This window comes from Cheilinus undulatus, linkage group 4, assembly GCF_018320785.1.
Source record: "Cheilinus undulatus linkage group 4, ASM1832078v1, whole genome shotgun sequence".
Lineage (NCBI taxonomy): Eukaryota > Metazoa > Chordata > Actinopteri > Labriformes > Labridae > Cheilinus > Cheilinus undulatus.
The window spans coordinates 56,012,846-56,032,488 of NC_054868.1; the positions used below are offsets into that span (position 1 = coordinate 56,012,846).

The 19,643-nt window shown below is 42.0% G+C and overlaps 1 protein-coding gene across 1 annotated transcript in view; it reads right to left on the reverse strand.

Annotated features, from left to right (window-relative positions):
* The window catches only part of lcor (ligand dependent nuclear receptor corepressor), a 157,139-nt gene that overhangs the window by 61,997 nt on the left and 75,499 nt on the right, over positions 1 to 19,643 (reverse strand). Inside the window, exon 2 of the mRNA XM_041784163.1 lies at positions 5,037 to 5,102. Coding sequence (XP_041640097.1) covers positions 5,037 to 5,102 — 66 coding nt within the window. The remainder of the gene's footprint in view (positions 1 to 5,036; positions 5,103 to 19,643) is intronic.

Consider the following 19,643-nt stretch of genomic DNA (forward strand, 5'->3'; position numbering starts at 1 on the left):
TGTCTGACAGGTTAAAGGATCTCCAACACATCATGGAACCATCTAAAGAAACCCAAGAACAGATGAGAAACAAAGTCACTGACATCTATCAGTCTGGAAAGGGCTAAAAGGACATTTATAAGGCTTTGGGACTGGTGAGAGTCATTACCCACAAATGGAGAAAACTTGGAACAGTGGAAAACCTTCCCAGGAGTGACCGACCAACCAAAACAACTCCAAAGAGTGTGTGAACCAGTCATCCAGGAGGTCCCAGAACAACATCTAAAGACCTGCAGGCCTCACTGACTCAGTTAAGGTCAGAGTTCATGATTTAACAATCAGAAAGAGGCTGGGCAACAACGGCATCATGGGAGAGTTCCAAGGCCAAAACCACTGCTGAAAAAAAGAACACAAAGGCTCCTCTCACATTTGATTACAAACATCCTGATGATCCCAAAGACTTCTGGGAATGTCCCGTGTGTCCCGTTCCATCTGGAGTCAATCTGACTCAGCATTTCATCAGCAGAACATCAGACCAACAGTCAGACATGGTGGTGGTAGTGTGACGGTCTAGGGCTGCTTCAGGACCTGGACCGTGAATTCTGCTCTCTAGCAGTAAATCCTGAAGGAGAATGTCTGACCATCAGTTCATGATCTCAAGCTCACTTGGAGCAGGACCATGACCCCAAACACACCAGCAAGTCCACCTCTGAATGGACTAAAAACTAAATGAAGGTTCTGGAGTGGTCTAGTCAAAGTCTGGACTTAGATCTGACTGAGATGCTGTGTGTGACCTTAAACAGGCCGTTTATGCTGGAAAACCCTCTAGTGTGGCTGATTTAGAACAATTCTGTAGAGAAGAATGGGACAACATTCCTCCACAGTGATGGGAAAGACTCACTGACAGTTATCATGAATGCTTGCTTCAGTTGTTGCTGCCAAGGATGGAACAACCATCTTTTTTTTTTTTTTTACATATTTGGTGGGTGTATAAGTGTGTTTTTACTTATCCTGGGCTGATGCATGAATCTGACTGAACAGATAAAAAAAGGCAAACACATGCGCCAAACTGAGGTGGCGGTTATTCTCCTGTTTGCAAACAGCTAGTAAACAACAAACGAAGAAGAAGATGGCACAGTAAAACACATGAAGAAGAAGAGGGACATTAGAGAGACGCCCAGGGAGCTGCGAGGCTTCGTCTGTCTCTCTTTTTCTGTTCTGTTTCCTGATGTGACAGCAGAGACAACTGAAGTCACTTCCATCACTGATGCATCCTAAATGCTGCTGTGGATCTACTGTCCATGATCAGTCCTCCTCCCTTCCTGTCACTGGCTCACCAGCGCTGATTTAGCATGAAAATCACCTACACCTGCTGTTCTTTAACTAAGAGATCACACGGACCAGAAACATCGCCCCCTGCTGGCTTTTAAATGAATGCAGTGAGTCTGTTTTAGCTTTTTAGAACTTCAGATCTCAGAAAAAGTCTCGTTGTAGAGAAATAAAGTTGTCTCCTCATCCTTTATCCCTCCATACTGCTGTTTCCTGCTCTATAATGAGCCTTGAACTTGTGTTTTTATTTCTGTTTCAAGCAGCAGGAAGTGTCTCTTATTGGACCCTCATCCTCTGATCTGTCTGTTTGAGTCTCCTTTAATGATCCTCTGAGCCGCCTCTTATCTTTCTGTGTAAAACAGTCAAAACAGATACAGAGAAGGGTCTCTACACAGGAAAGGGTTTGATTTGGTTTAGAAAGAGTCTTCCTGCTCTGACGCTGATCTACATCTTTGTTCAGACCGACGAGAGCAGACGGAGCTGCAGGAGTCCAGGCTGATCAGGAGTCCTGCTTTTGTTGCTGCTTTTTTCTCTGTTTTACTGCGGTCATCATTCATCCGCCAAGTTTAAGCCAAAGACACCAGCAGAAACATATACTGATTTTAAATGTATAAAAAACCTCCAGAAATGTTCAGCTCTATCTGTGTGTTAATTTATTTATGAGGGACGACAGGACCAGAACCCCGGCCCTTCAGCGTGGCCCGCCGTGGTACGTTCACTGTCCTGCAGCTGCAGGATTTTGCTGAAGCTCTCTGCTTGTTTGGCTGTTTGCTTCTCTCCACTCTATCTCACGATGTGATGCTGATTAATTTATGTATCGACTCAAAGTCTGCATCCTTCTTTATACGTTATTTCCTGACTCCACACCCCCTCCTCCCCCCGCCATGTATTTCCACATTATTCCACATTTTAGTGTCATAAACATTCAATTTTTTGTTTTTCAGTTAAACTCATGGATGGTTTTGTGTCTCTCTGGATCACTGAAATCTATCTCAGACACCTGTGATCATTAGTTTACCAGGTGAGCCCCATTAAAGGTAAACTACTGAAGAAGGACGTTCAAGCAGTCTGGGAAAGAAAAAGGATCTCTGCTGCTGAAAGCCTCAAATAGTGTAATGTCTCGGACAAGGAATGAAAACATGAGATACTTCAGGAAGACTTAAGCGTGATCATCGTACTGTGAAGACATTAGTGTCTGATTCAGAGCACAGACGGGTTTGTGCAGATAAAGGCATAATGAGGAAGGTTTCTGACAGACAAATACATCATATTAAGAGAGCAGATGCTAAAATACCATTACAAAGCAGCAAACAGGTATTTGAAGCTGCTGGTGCCTCTGGAGTCCCACCAACCTCAAGGTGTAGGATCCTCCAGAGGCTTGCAGTCGTGTATAAACCTACTATTCAGCCCCCCTAACCAATGCTCACAAGCAGAAATACATGAAGACTCATTTTCAAACAGTCTTGTTGACTGATGAGTGCCGTGCAACCCTGGATGGTCCAGATGGAGGAGTAGTGGATGGTTGGTGGATGGCCACCATGTCCCAACAAGGCTGTGATGTCAGCGAGGAGGGGGCGGAGTCATGTTCTGGGCCGGGTTCATGAGGAGAGAGCTGATAGGCCCTTTTAGGGTCCCTGAAGGTGTGACAATGACCTCGACAAAGTATCTAGAGTTTCTGACTGACCACTTTCTTCCATGGTACAAAAAGAAGAACCGTGCCTTCTGTAGCAAAATTTTCTTCAAGCATGACAATGCTCCATCTCATGCTGCAAAGAATCCCTCTGTGTCATTGGCTGCTATGGGCATAGAAGGAGAGAAACTCATGGTGTGGCCCCCATCCTCCCCTGACCTTTAACCCTACTGAGAACCTTTGGAGCATCCTCAAGCTAAAGATCTATGAGGGTGGGAGGCAGTTCACATCAGAACAGCAGCTCTGGGAGGATATTCTGACATCCTGCAAAGAAATTCAAGCAGAAACTCTCCAAAAACTCACAAGTTCAATGGATGAAGAATAGTGAAGGTGATATCAGAGAAGGGCTCCTATGTTAACATGAACTTGGCCTGTTCAGATGTTTTTGACTGAAATAGCTTTGATTTCAGTAAATATGACCCCCTAATGCTGCAAATTCAATGAATGAACATTTTCACTTCTTTACAGCCTCTAAAATGTTCTGAAACTCTGTTGAGTAATCATGAGGAACAGTAATCATGTGGAACAGTAATCATGTGGAACAGTAATCATGAGGAACAGTGCATTTTGAGTTTTTATTTTAGAAGAAAAATAGTTATCATTGGGAGGTTTGTTCAATAAAATCTGAATTATGCTTGAAAATGATTCTGACTGTCATTTCCATCGACTATTTAGGAGAATCATAGAAAAAATCATTTGCATAATAATTTGAAACGCAGTGTAGATTTATTTATTTATCTCCTTAGTCAGGTTAGACCAGGACCCCCAGAATAAAGGTTCCAGAGACCGGGGACCCCCAGAATAAAGGTTCCAAATAAATGGGTTAAAGCAGCCAAAATTTGATGTAAGTGGAAAAAAATGACCCAAAAATGTGTTAAAGTGGCAAAAACAGGCACAAAACGTGGTAAAAGCCTTTAAAAAAGTGGCTGAAATGGCTATGAAGTGCAAAAAAATGGTGGAAATTAGGTGGAATGTGATGAAAAATTGATGTAAACGGGCAAAAATGGGTTAACTGTGGTGAAAATGGGCAAAAGGATTGAAGAAAAAAAACAGTTGATAGAGGCAATAATGGGTGAACAGAGGCAACAACAGGCAGAAAGTGGCAAGAATTGGTTTAGAAGTGACAAAAACAGGCATAAAAAAGTGATGGAAAGGGTTTCAAACTGACAAAAAATGGGTTTTAAATGGAAAATGTGCTAAAATTGGCAAAATTAGTGTTAAAAAGTGATTAAAGAGTTGACATTTGGTAAAATTGGTGTGAATAGTCAACAGCATAAGTTAAAAAAATATTCTTAGTTTTTTAAGGCATCTGGCAACTCCCTCTCAGTGTCTCATGACCCCAAAGAGGGGCCCGACCCCAAGGTTGAGAAACACTTGGTTAGACCCACTGGGTTCAGAGGTCTCCTTTTCAAGGCTGACCTGACCAAGAATGGCAGCAACACACGATAAATGCCACCAAAAAAAACATCTGTTAGTGTAAACTGTGGCGTTGAGAGAGTTCTGAGTCTGCATCAGTTTTTATTTATTTATTTAACCTTTATTCAACCGATAGGACCCATCGAGTTAAGAGCCTCATGACAGAGATTTCTACAGCTCTCTGTCTTAAAGACGTTTTCTTCAGTGCATGTGTGAAAACGGCTCCAGTGCTGATTTTTCCTCCTTTCTGCTCTGTTCAGTGACATGTCTGCTTTATACATTAATCATATTGTTGTGCATTCTAAGCTGCAGGCATGGTAATAAATGTCTTTATGATACATCAATAGGTAGATGGGAGGATGCTGCTTGGCTTATTATCACCTTGTGTGATCACTGAACACTCATCAGATTCTCCAGCATGATTTTAACAGAGCTTCTGCAGAAAGACCCAAACCCTGCAGCAGGAAATGATTTCAGCAAAGTGCAGACAAAATGTCAACGTAATCACAGCTGGCAGCAATCCTTCAGTATTCTCCTGTTCATGGATCTGATCATTGGTTTGTTTTCAGATTTATTTTACAGTGTCTGCATGTTAGACATGTGAGCGTATGAGCATGTTTACCTTGGAAAAGGGTGATATCTTTGACTAGTCCTGGCCCAAACAAGCCTTCCAAGATGCTTTCAAAGCCTGAGAAAAGAGGAGAAAGGTGACGTTAATGCAGGCTGACATGTTTACCATCAGAACAGGAAGAGACAGCCGCTAAAATACAGCGTGAAACTAAAAACACTGGCACACTGCAGAGATGTTAGTCAGAATGCAGGTTTACACCAGGAGTCCTTAGAAGATATTTGAAGCAGTATTTCATCTTTTGAAGGGGGAGGAACATAAAGGACAGCGTTTTTCCCTGAGGACGTGTTTTGCTGATGCACAGCCGCCGAAGCACCGAAAACAGCAGCACAACGCAGCTTTTGTTCTTAAATCACATCAGAAATGGAGAAGCTTTGCTGAAATACAGGATGAAACAAGAAAACAATAACACTGCTTAAACAGAAAATTATTAATATTGATACTTAATCATGACTTACATCCTTTTTTTAACTGCATGTTTAAAATTCACTTATTTTGCACTTTAATTTTCCAAGTCGCAGGAGGGCATGTACAAAATGACTCACCACTCAGGTTTTCTCTGTAAGTGACCAAGTTATGGATGACAACTGAGACAGGGATTTCTCTACACCGTTCTTATGTGTGCTTTTACTTTGGAATTTCTACTGTTTTAAGGCACGACTTCCTGTTGGGATAAAAACGTCTTTTGCTTCTGCTTCTGGAAAGTTCGTACACCAGATGACAGTGGGGAAAAAAGAGCTTGCAACAGAAAGAACATTTACTAGAAATATATAAAGTGAAGTGTACAATAAGTAAATGCATGATGACAGAAGGTTCAGATGACCTCTGGTGTGTCCGCTGAGCTGTCTTTGAGTTTTTAAAGTGAAGTGAGACTTTCAGGAGCAGTGGTGGACTGTTTTACATCACTGTGAGAGCAGGAAGATGCTACAGTGGGTAGCATCCAGCTGCCGCCCTGCTCTGTGTGCCTGAGAGCAGCGAATCTTAACTGTGTTGACTCAGGACCTACAGCCAATTTCTTAATGAGAATTTACAACCAAAACTTCAGATATTTTCCAACCATCAGATTCATCTCATGGTGAAAAGTACAGTTTTGGACCTAAAACATCAAGATCTGATCAAATGAAATCCCTGAAGTCAGAACATTAAAATATATCTGAAAATCAGCCAAAAACACGGAAAAAATGACCTTTAAATACTAATGGTGAAAAATGCTGAGCTTAACAAATTAGTCATCTACTCAAAATCTGATATAAAAAGTCAAACGTAGACATTTAAAAGGTAAAACACGACATTTAAAGTCAAAATAATGTTTTTAAAAGGAAAAATATGAGATAGAAGACTGAAACCATGAATTTTAATAGTCAAAAACTAGATAAAATTTAAAATGATTATTTTTAACAGTCAGAATATGTAGTAAACATCAAAATCATGAGTTTCAAATGTCAAATTATGAAAAATAAATAAAAATCATGCATATTTAAGGTAAAGAAATGAGATAAAATAAAAGTTAGGAGTTGAAAAAGGTCAAAATGTGGGATAAAAGTCAAAATCATGATTTTAAAAGGTCAAAAAACTGAGATTGATTATTGAAACCATGAATTTTTAAAGTCAAAAACTGAGATGAAATTCAAAATCATAATTTTAACAGTTAAAATATGAAGTTAACATCAAAATCATGACTTTCAAATGTCAAAATATGAAGAAAAAATAAAAATCATGCATATATTAAAGGTAAAGAAATGAGATAAAAGTTAACATCAGGAGTTGAAAAAGGTCAAACGTTGAGATAAAAGTCAAAATCATGACTGTGAAAGGTCTAAATAGGATTTAAAATGTAAAATTATGAATCTAAAAGGAAAAAATCTGAGACAAAAATCCAAACTTAGACTTTTAGGAGGTAAAAACCTGACATAAAGTCAAAATAATGTTCTTAAAAGGCAAAATATGAGACAGAATATTGAAACCATGAATTTTAAAAGTCAAAAACTGAGATGAAATTCATAATCATTTATTAACAGTTAAAATATGCAGTAAACACCAAAATTATGACTTTCAAATGTCAACATATAAAATAAAATTAAAAATCATGCATTTTTAAGGTTAAAAAACTGAGATAAAATAAAAGTTAGGAGTTGAAAAAGGTCAAAAGGTGAGATAAAAGTCAAAATCATGGCTCTAAAAGGTCTAAACAGGATTAAGAATTTTAAACTATTAATCTAAAAGGTTAAAATATGAAATAAAAAGTTAAAACCAGAACTTTTAGTCATAACTGTGAGATGCAAAATTGAAATTATAGAGAAAACACTAAATTCTTCCCCACGTTCCTGACTTTTTATGAAATTATTTTGACTTTTTACTTTTTCATTCTTATGACTCAACAGTGATGTTATAAATCATCAGGTGTAGTTTATATTTTTATACTGGGGGAAATCTGCAGACCTCAGACTGGTGGACCAGTTCCAATAAAAATATCATTAATCTGGTGGGCCGGGTAGAACTGCACCACGGGCCGGATATGGCCCCCGGGCCTTGAGTTTGACACCCCTGGTTTGACCCATGACTGCAAAAGTAGCTGCAGCTGCGTTAACTTCCCAAAGCTTTTCACAATAAAAGCCTGTAATAAACGAATGCACAGACATGAGTTCAGTGAGTCGTTAGGCCTGTTTTAGGGGGAGAATGGGGTTTAATATGAAGATAAATGCTTTAGATCTTTTAACTTTGTAATATTAATACTTATTTAATACCGTAAAGGGCAAAAAAACACCCAGATAAAAATGCTGGGCCATATCAGCCAGGCTTATGTCACACACATCTAGAATAAACATGCATACACAGCTACACAAAGAACTGAGATTTCATTTTCATTTTTGGCACATATACACGCAAAAATAACTACAAAGAAGGCTGTGAATGCTTATTATTCATACATGTGCACAACAGGCACACATGTGTGACTAAACACACGCGGTGTTGAAGCGTTTATTAGTCAAATACACAAAACCTCTAATACACCAGGCTAATGTCACTCACTTTTTATTAACTGTAAATACCCGCCTTCTGCTGTTGCTTGGCAACCGCATACAGAAGAGAAACATAAATACATATTGCAATTTTCGACCTGACCCCCCCTCTCCCCTCCCCCACCCTCCTCCATTAAACGCAGGCAGACGGAGGGAAACAGAGACAAAGGCAGGTGTAGGCTCGCTGTATAAATGTGTGCATTTATTCCATGGAACTGAAAGGTTACAGAGCGCGCTCAGTCTCCATCGCTCACACAGACTCACAGAGTTCAAGTGTAGCCACTTGTCAGGCCACGTACTTTAAACTATCTGCATGGAGCGCCAGCACTATGGAAATGTAGTCCTCTGTTAAAAAATCATTACGGCACACCTCAGGGCTGCAGAAACATTACTGACAACAGGTCAGAGACGCCGGCTCTGCAGCAGACTTTACAGCCCAGTGGGTGGAAATGGAAAATATCTGGTCCTTATTAATCCTCTTTCTTTCTTCAGAGCCACCAGTTTATGAGGAACAACATACAAAGACGCACACATGTTTAATGTGGCGTTCAGGAACTCTGACCTATGGACAGAGAGAGCTTTGGATTGTACCATGAACCCATCGAATTATTCCACCATTTTACAAATCCAATGTGCTCAAGTTTAACACCAAACAATGACATGTTTGTTACCCTGACGGGGGCTGCCCTCGCTTACCACACCACATATTTGGAAATACTACTAAGCCAAATTATTTTCTGCAAAATCAAAAGAGCATTTGTTCAAACGGCCTAAAAACAAACCCAACAGAAATGGATTCATCCGACTTCTAATTTTAAAGATAATTGTTACGCAGAGGTGGGCACAGTCAACCAAAAACACCTCTACTTCCCTCCATCAGTGACTGTCTGAATCCCTTAGAAATACTGCAAAATCAGTCAGAAACACCTGTCCAGGTACACCCAAACTAAAGTAAATGCTGTGTTTGAATCATCAGCTGTACAAGCAGAAATAATAATGTTTTAGAACAGAAACACTGGAGAGCAGTGTTACTCAACCAAAGAGCCAAATTGTTGAAAAATGCCTTTACAAGAACCACAATGTTAGTGAGGAAAAGTGGCAAGAAATGATTAAAGTGGCAAGAATAACTAGTTAAATGTGGCAAAAAATGGACAAACAGTGGCAAAAAAGGGGCAAAGTAGGCATAAAAAGGCAAAACGTGGGTGAGAAGTGGAACACAGGGAGAAAAAGTGGCAAAAATGGGTGAGAAGTTACCAAAAAAATGAGTTACAGGTGGCAAAAAAGGACCAAAAAAGCAAAAACATGGCAAAAAATTGAGTGTAAAAGTGAATCAAATGGGCAAAAAATTGGGAAAAATGGTTAAAAAGCAGCAAAGAGTGGCAAGAAAGCTGAAAACGGTGGTATTTAATGGCAAAACTCAGCTCAAATGGGCAAAAAGTGACAAAAATGGAAAAATGCAAATGGCAAAAGGCAGGATAAAAGAGGCAAAAAAAAATGGCAGCAAAAATGGGATAGAAGTGGTAAAAATGGGCAAAAAGAAATGGCAAAAAGAAATGGCAAAAGTGGGCTTTAAGCAGTAAAAATGGATTAAAAGTGGCAAAAAAAAGAAAAAATTGGCAAAAAATTGCATATACAGCTGATGGGATGTGATGGTTTTATCCTGGAATTGTTAATGTGGTCAGAATCCTCAGAATCAGAGCTCTCTGCTGGGGTATAATGTTATGTACAGTCAGTTTGGAAGTAACAGAATAATTACCAAAAAAAAAAAAAACAACCTGCAAATCACCAGCAGATGGGTGGGTTTTTAAGGGGTTAAATACTACAGAACAGCTGCATGATATTTGATCTGAGGAGATAAACTGTAAGAATGTCCACTGTTTCGTTCACCTGGCTGACTGAGCTCTGTATTTAAACAAATACAGTCATCGATAATGAACAGAATGACTAAAGCATGCCCAGCTCTGCTGTTAAATAGCCAGAGACTTCATCATGTCTTCATGGTGTCTACAAGTATAAAAATACGATCACAAACTAAGATTTTAGTAAGATTTTGGAACTGGAACCGTTTCAGCACCACGGACAGAGCCAGAAACAAAAACCTGCAACAGGCCGCATTTTTCCTTCACGTTCTTTGGGTTTTCTGACAAAAGCTCGACTGCATACCAGACAGTTTTAGACCTCATTTTGGGCCTGGTTTCCCCCACAGTCAGGAGGGTGTGGCCTGAACTGAAGCGTGTAATACCGGTTTATTTGTCCGAATAATCCTTAAGAGTGGCAGCAGTATGACTGTTTCACAGCTCCTGATCGTCAGACGTGGACATGAAACATGAAACTAGAACTTTTCCTCACAGAATGACAGATTTACATGAACTACACCAACAAAAACATCATGCTGAATGGTTTTCACCATTTATGCATGCTTTGTCCACTTTCGTTTGCTTGTTTCAGCTAATTACTAACAATCCCAAAAACCCACTCTAATTTTCTTATGCCCAATCAACATGCACATTCCTGATTACTGGTTTCTACATGCAGAAATGCCAGAATGCTGCACTTTAAGTTGTATAATTCTGACAAAAAGGCCCTGTGTAGGATGGTGACTGTATGTGTGCAGAGCCAAATCCCTCATTACCAGTCCTTCATTCCTCTCTGTTTGTCTTGGCCCGATGCCAGGAGAAAATTAAGTTGTGTAATTCTTTCGACTCCAGCAAGACCGATCATGCTGTGATGGTATGGTGGCTCATCACATCATCACACAGTCAAACAGAAAGAGCCTGAGCTGAGCAGTGTGAGGCCTCAGAGAGGGTCCTCTCAACATCATCATAAACTTCATGTTGGTTTCCTCTGGAGCTCCACCTGCTCTACCTCCAGGGCTGACCAGGCTTCCACTGACCTCAGCCACAAAAGCTGCATCTTCTTCCATCCCTCATCCATTCATCTCATCACCATTTCACCCTTTGACCCTTTCCCTCATCCATCCCTCCATCCATCCATCCACCATCCATCCATCCATCCATCCCTCATCCATCCATCCATCCATCCATCCATCCATCCCTCCATCCATCCATCCCTCATCCACCATCCCTCCATCCATCCATCCCTCATCCATCCATCCATCCATCCATCCACCATCCCTCCATCCATCCATCCATCCATCCATCCATCCATCCCTCATCCATCCATCCATCCATCCATCCACCATCCACCATCCCTCCATCCATCCATCCATCCCTCATCCATCCATCCATCCATCCATCCATCCATCCATCCATCCACCATCCATCCATCCCTCCATCCATCCCTCCATCTCTCCATCCATCCATCGATCCATCCATCCATCCATCATCCACCATCCATCCCTATAACCATCCATCCCTCATCCATCCATCCATCCATCCACCATCCCTCCATCCATCCATCCATCCATCCATCCATCCATCCATCCATCCATCCATCCATCCATCCATCCATCCATCCACCATCCCTCCATTCATCCATCCCTCATCCACCATCCCTCCATCCATCCCTCCATCCATCCCTCCATCTATCCATCCATCCATCCATCCATCCCTCCATCCATCCATCCCTCATCCACCATCCCTCCATCCATCCATCCCTCCATCCATCCATCCATCCATCCATCCATCCATCCCTCATCCATCCATCCATCCATCCATCCACCATCCACCATCCCTCCATCCATCCATCCATCCCTCATCCATCCATCCATCCATCCATCCATCCATCCATCCACCATCCATCCATCCCTCCATCCATCCCTCCATCTCTCCATCCATCCATCGATCCATCCATCCATCCATCATCCACCATCCATCCCTCCATCCATCCATCCCTCATCCATCCATCCATCCATCCACCATCCCTCCATCCATCCATCCATCCATCCATCCCTCATCCATCCATCCATCCATCCATCCATCCACCATCCCTCCATCCATCCATCCCTCATCCACCATCCCTCCATCCATCCCTCCATCCATCCCTCCATCTATCCATCCATCCATCCATCCATCCATCTATCCATCCCTCATCCACCATCCCTCCATCCATCCATCCCTCCATCCATCCATCCCTCATCCACCATCCCTCCATCCATCCATCCCTCATCCATCCCTCCATCCATCCACCATCCCTCCATCCCTCCATCCCTCCATCCATCCATCCATCCCTCCATCCATCCATCCCTCATCCACCATCCCTCCATCCATCCATCCCTCCATCCATCCACCATCCCTCCATCCATCCATCCACCATCCATCCATCCCTCCATCCATCCCTCCATCCATCCATCCCTCATCCATCCATCCATCCATCCATCCTGTGCCTCCACTTCTTTGTTTCCCCTGCTCTTGATATCTAGAAATGCTGACTGTGTGTCTCTAGGTGTGGTCTGTTGGTCTGTTGGTGTGATATGACACAACTATGATGACATCTTAAAACATCCAGAAACTTCCATTGTTGTTCAAATTCTGCGCTGACAATCAGGCAGATTTTGTTAAACGTGAATCCTAAAACCATGAGACTCTGGCAGATTTAAATATGCTTCTGATGTGGCACTTTGCATTTTTTGTATTTTAAGGCCAAGTCAGATTTGACTGACAAAATTGTGAGCCGTGCTCAGCCCTGTGTTTTGCATGATGTTACAAACTTTTATTTTGGTCATTCAAATGAGCTGAAAATGCCACAGTGGTATGGATTTAGCTCATCACTAATGTACAGTATTCCTCCTCTTCCTCAGCATGCTCCTTTTCCTCTCCGTGTTTCTTGCTCTTTTAAATTAGTACAGCAATGCATGTGGGGAAAAATACATAGACACACATGCACAGCTACATCACAAAGTTCCCTTAAACCTGCACATGCAAAATTCATGCGGCCTACAAAGGCAGCTTTGATAACAAAAAAACGGAAGCTTCAAAGAATTTTCAAAAGCTTCAATTTTTCCGCGGCTCCTGCTGCCAATATGCAGAGAAACACAGCTCTGCTTTCAAGTCAGGAGGGGAAATAATTAGGGTTGCAGCGCTGCAGCGTGAGAAATCAGCTCTGAGAGCCAAAGTTACACAGACCTCGCCACTATTTGGGCCAGAAGATGCAGAGTATTTTCATATTTAAAGTGACAGTAGGCGACATGTGCACCCCCAGCAGCGGCCGGCCAAACGTAGAAGATGACGTCCCCCCTGCAAGGCAGAGGCTGCCATTGGACAGATGAGATCGAAGATGTTATTGGACAAACAAGATTAGGGGATGTGATTGGCTAGATGAGATAACAGCCACAGAGTCTCCTGAGCCACGGGCAAAAAGCTCCAGAAATGTAGGTCAGTTAGTGAATGCACTGTGGGCCCAAAAGCATTCACACATGACATGTTAAAGAGAGAGAGCACACACACATCCATACATCCACACATACAGGCATACATACATCATGGGGTCTGGGATTCTGTCAGTGTTACGCAAAAACACCCACACAGAGCTGTCCCCAATCTCTGAAAGCTCCAGTGTGTCACATCGTTTCACTTCAGAGTCCGGCAGCACAGCCCAGAGCAGCGTGACACAAACTCACACATGCACAAAAGCACACACTCAAACACACACATGCATGCAGGGAATCACAAGACATGGAGCTAATGCACATGTGCACCAGGAAGGACAAAAACAAGCCATGAAGCAACACGGAGCACAAATTTAAACACATGAATCGTCTGCTGAGATCTCCCTGATTGAAGATCTGCTGCAGGTGTCGGACGTGACACATAAACATGATTTACATTTAAAAGCAGAGGTGGATTATGTCAACAATCACACCTGGAAAATCCAGTTTTTATACATAAATCATCTCGTTACTGAATGTTTTCATTTGGAGCTAAAATACAGCATACATACCAGACTTTCTAACGTGTCCATGGACTGAAAACACCTGAAACCATCCTTAATACATCACACTCTATCACAGATCTCTGGCGCCTTAAGCAGATGCCATGCTGGGCTGCACTGTGCACAAAGCAACAGCCAAATGCAGTTTATGGAAAGGAAAACAAAGCTTCTACATGAGCAGAATTTGTAAGATAAGGAATTTACTCATATCAGCATGCTAGAGAGTAAATCGTGACTATATGAGCATTGCACTGCAGAGATGAGCTGGCGTCACTGCACAATGGCTGATAAATCATGCTGTATTTTATATATAAAGAGTCAAGAGTAGAATCAGCTTATTTATAGATCCTGGTGTTATTCTCTCAGGTTTAACAAAGTCATGTTATTGTTACTGGTCATGCCGAATATCTCAGTCTAATACTTGAATTATGCAATTTATAAGGCAGTTTATTCACCCCCTCCCCTGCTGGTGAGTCAAACAAACACTACAGACAATCTGGTGAGATGGCAGCTGGTTGGTTTGGAGTCATGTGATCCTGATGACACAGAAAGTCAGAAGGGGGGCAGGAAGTGGAGAACAGCGGTTAGGGACAAATGAGGGGGAAGTTATTGAGCACTTATCAGAAAATCTCTTCATTCATCAGTTATGATCTCTACACTTTACAGAAAAGGGATTTTACCCTCAGGTTAACAGGAGTCTGGTTCTGAGCTAAGGGTTGAGCTTTAACAGCTTTTCTCCCTGGTTCTCATAAACATGCTTTAAATAGAAACACTCATATAATATGAAAGCCACCCCATAAAGGGTGTTCAGGTCATTATGTGGCATTTTTGATGATTTTTTAAATCTTTTTTATCATTATTATTTTGACTGTGTAATGCTAGGGCTGGGAAATTCCTCGCAAATCAGATTAAATCGCAATACGGCCTGCTGCAAGGTGCAATATTTCCTAAATCTGAAATCTGTTTCATAATACCAGTTCAGAGTTTTTCTTTGCAGTAGAAGTGTGATGCATTATATTCAATGATTGCAGGGCCATATTTTAAAATAGTGTAAAAAAAAAACATACTTTATTTTTTGTCTGTTTTTCTTCTTATTAAATAGAAAATGATATAAAAAACTATCACTACCTTTTTTAGTTTTTGTTTTTACATTATTAAATGCCATTTTTGTTCATAAACACCCTGAATGTAACTTTTTTTTCCTACACCCTCTGAGGGTTTATGGGTAAGCAGCCAAGTAATGAGGATTTTTATGAATGAGCCAGCTCTACAAGCTGGATAACAAGAGCTTGCTTCCACTTGAGTGCCAGTTTCCTTTCCTCCTTTCTTGTTGATTTAATCCACAGAGAAAAAGCCAAACTGGTACCAAGTGAAGAGGCGTTTAAGAGCCAAAGACCGGCTCATATTAATAAGTTTACCCAAATGATCCAGATCCCTAAAAAGAGATAGATTTCTCATCACAACAGGTCGGAGTGAACCGATGTTGGGTGTGGAAACACAAGAAAGATCTGACCATCTGTGAGTCCTGTCTGAGACTTTCCTTGTCTAGTACCGTTTCTCTCAGAGCTTTATAAACTTGATAACTTGATGTTTCACCACCTTTGGGCCTGGGAAGCAGCTTGAGGTTTATGTTTTTACAGTTTCCCCTACAGATGTGTAGGCTGCATCTGTAACTGGTGTTGTAAGAAAGCAGAGGAGCAGCAGCTGTTAATCCTGTCACTGATTGGCTGAATCACACAGATGAAGACAGTCAGAGGGAAAGGAACAACAAAACAGGAGCAACACTCTCCTAAAACAATGATGCTTCATGTATCTGCCTCCGTGTGAACGCCACATCAGGGAAATCCAGCGACTACTGCATCAAAACAAGAAGACGAGAGAGAAAAACATCTGGAGTGCTGTTGTACCGCTGCTTCTCTGTCTGTCGAGAGCAGCTGAGCTGCTCAAAAATGTATTCAGGCTATGCTTGTCAAATCAAAGCTCAGACACACAAACAAGCCTGTGAAGCAGCAGCATCGCTCCGGTTTACAACGGCGGTGGAGAGAAAGGCGACACCGGAGGAAGCAGAGCGATCAATGCCAGGATGAACGGGGACGGAAAACAAAGAGGGACAGGGACCCGACGTTTGGCTTCTCCTGACCATTTGACATCAGCTATATATAGTACTGCATGAGCATTAATAATTTAGCATGACCCAGGCCCCCAGAACAGGGCCCCATGCCTGGTCCTGATCAAATCAATACCTAATTAACCCTCACAGAGGTCTGGCCTTAAGGGAGGAGGAGGAGGGGAACAACATGGAGGAGAGGGCTGGGGAGGATCAACAAGGCGAGTTAACTGAACACCTCAGAGCTGACACAAGTCAACTTCAAACAGAGATTATGTAACAGTGCCGCCATGAAGAGCCACCGTCACTCTGTCTGTGGACGCTTAAACTGGGCTGTACTGGATCCCAGTCTGGGATTTAACACCGATGTGAAAGGAGCGGCTCTGTGACAACATCCACTGCACATCTCAACAAGCAGAACAAGAGAGCATCACTCCCACCTCCATGCTGAAGGTTTAGGGGCACTGCAGGGGCAGCCTGCCAGTGCACGTGTGCAAACAGCCCCCAGAAGTCCCCAGACTCACCAAATCAATATCAAACACATGCAGACTGTGGATCGTTGCAATGCCTTAACCCACTTAGACTAAAGGAAGGCCACCTAAACTGCACAGATCTTTAGTTCTCAGTCTCTGCAGCAGCCAGACGCATGCATTAAAAACAGCTGGAAGCTTAAAGCCTGTGATTAAAATGGAAGACACTGCATTTCTCCAAAAATGTGTCAGATTTTTTAAATCGTCAGAAAAAAATGCACACATACATAGCACGTAGCCAACAGATAGCCACATTTAGCTCGACTGTTCTAATATCAACTCTGACCGACGAAAGTTAGAGCTGCATTACTCGACCCTGCTAAAAAAAGAGCCAAATAGTTGGAAATTACCTTTGCAAGAGCCACAGTCTAAGTGGTGACCAAATGACCAAAAATTGGCACACATTGATGAGGGGCAAAACAGGCATAAAATGGCTAAAACGGGGTACAAAGGGGCAAAAATGAGTGAGAAGTGACAAAAGAAGTGAGGTACAGGTGGCAAAAATGGTCAAAAACCAGCAAAGAATGAGTGAAAAGTAATTAAAATGGTAAGAAAGCAGCAAAAAGGGGCATTTGATGGTGAAAGGCAGGTTTAAATGAGTAAAAGTTGCAAAAAAGTGCAAAAAGGGAAAAAAACGCAAATAAGGGCAATCGAAATATACTGCCAAAAATTAAATGTTGAAAATTAAGTTTGACAATTAAAGCCTACAGTATGGAAACAACTGTCTTGTGACTGGCAATAGACAATTTCTGAGGTTAAAGGTTACTTTTTAAAGTTTTTCTGGGAGAATACTTCAAATTAAGACAGAAAAGAGCCACGTGTGGCTGGTTTAGAGAGCAGAGACTTCGGTCAGATTTCACTTTTCATCTCTCTTTCCTCTTCCATGACGGCCAGGTCTAACAACTTTTACATTTGTACATTCAGGCACTGCCTTTGCTGAGCTGTCTGAAGCAGAAGACGAGGCCTGGTGAGCATAAAGGATGCAGAAGTGTGGGAAAAGCTGGCAGCATCCCACCCAACATCAGCCTGTCAGCTCTCCTGACACCGCCACAGAAAGCCCCCCGCTACAAAAACACGTTTAAGGAAGACGCTGCAGCAGTTCGCCTCCTCAGCATGAGAGCATCCCTACAACGATCAGCTTCACAGGTTCTGAGGAGTGCTCCACACAGCTGTGTGGAAAGGATCTGATGCTACTGGGGATCCGGCCCAATCAGGTGATGCACAGGCAGCTAACGGCCGAGCGTGAATTAAACAGCTGATCAGCTGATTGGAGCGCAGCTTGAGCTCTGAGGCCTGTTCTTGCTCTGCTAATGTGCTGAAAGCCTTCTGAAGATGTTAAAACAGGCCTCCGATTTTTAAGGGATCATAAAAAACACATGTGAAAGGAGGTTGAGCTCGCCATGGGGGCTTTGAGTTACCAACATTTATATATAAGAGGACATGTGAAACCCTTAGAGGAACAGTCTCGTGTTAGCCGCACAGTCTCTCTGAACAGCCAACTCTTATCCGAGCTTTCTCTGAGCATCCCAGCCAGAGGAGGTTTCACCATCGAACATCTGGGGCCTGACGCTCCATGGGGTTTCAAGATTTAGTCAATAAAGCTGTGCATAAAATATGAAGAAAAGGTTTGAAATTCTTTCAGGGATTAAAATGTCCATGTTTAATGAAAATTAGGCAGCAGGAGTGAATGAATACAAAATAGGTGCCGATTATCCAACAAAGGGCCTTCAGGAAGACTCCAGGCCTCAACATTAGGGTCCAAGACCCTCAAAGGCCCAAAGGTTCTTCATATCCAGCTTGTAAGAGTCACATAGATTTCTCTAACCCAGTGTTACCCAACCAAAGAGCCAGACTGTTGAAAAATATCTTTGCAAGAGACACAACTTAGGTGGTGAAAAGTGGGTGGAAGTGGCGAACAGGGGTAAAATAAGCAGAAAATGGCAAAAACTGGGTGTAAAGTGACAAAAAATGTGGAGAAAAAGTGGCAGAGATGAATGAGACATGACAAAAATGACTTACAGGTGGAAATAATGGTCAAAAAGCAGCAAAAACATGGCAAAAAAATGAGTGAAAGTGGTTTAAAATGTTGAAAAGCAGCAAAAAGGAGGGGGAAAATGAGTGAAAAATAACTAAAAATCAAAATAAAGCAGCAAAAAGGAGGGGGAAATGAGTGAAAAATAACTAAAAATCAAAATAAAGCAGCAAAAAGGAGGGAAAATGGGAAAAAGTGAAGTGATGGCAGGAGACACCTTAAATGGGCAAAGAGTGGCAAAAAAGAGGAAAAAGCAGTTTGTGAAAAGCAGAACAAAAGAGGCAAAAACTGGGGAAAGGGGAAAAAATTGCACAAAGGGCAACTGAAATATACAGACAAAAAATGGAAAGGTTGACAATGAAGTTTGACAATTAAAGCCTGCTGTACAAGTGTGGGAAACAAATTGCAATGAATAATTCTGAGGTCAAAGTTTCCTTTTTAAAGGTTTTCTGGGGGAATGACAGTTCTAATGTCGACGCGTTGAGTACCGCTGCTTTAAACATACTATTAATGAAGTTTCAGAGCTGATGAAGATCTGCTGGCTATGTGGGCGTGTCCTCTACCTCTCAGAGATGCTTCCAGATACTCTGGGTCTCACTAAAATCGACCTTGATAGCAGTTTCAAAGACATTCCCATGGTTCCTACTCTGATCATTTTGGCTAAAAGTAGCTGTGAGTATTTTTTCCCTTCAGCAGACCTCTTTGATCTTTCTGCTCCAAATTAGCTCCAATTAGCTGCAGCCGTTTCCCCGGAGGCCTATTTTTCTTTCAAGGTACAAACAACATAATTCTGCGTTTGCTCTCTGACCCCGATTATAACCTCCACAAAGCCACACTTTGGGCTTATCCACTCTGGTGACAGTGAGGGACACGGCGAGGGGAGTCAGGATTTGGAATGACACGGGGACATCACATGACGAGTCAGCAACCAGAAACAGAAATTTACTGGCCCACTAATGCATTTTTTCCACACATGCTCCATACGGCTGTGTTTTGGAGTCTTCTAACAGCGACTATTCACCA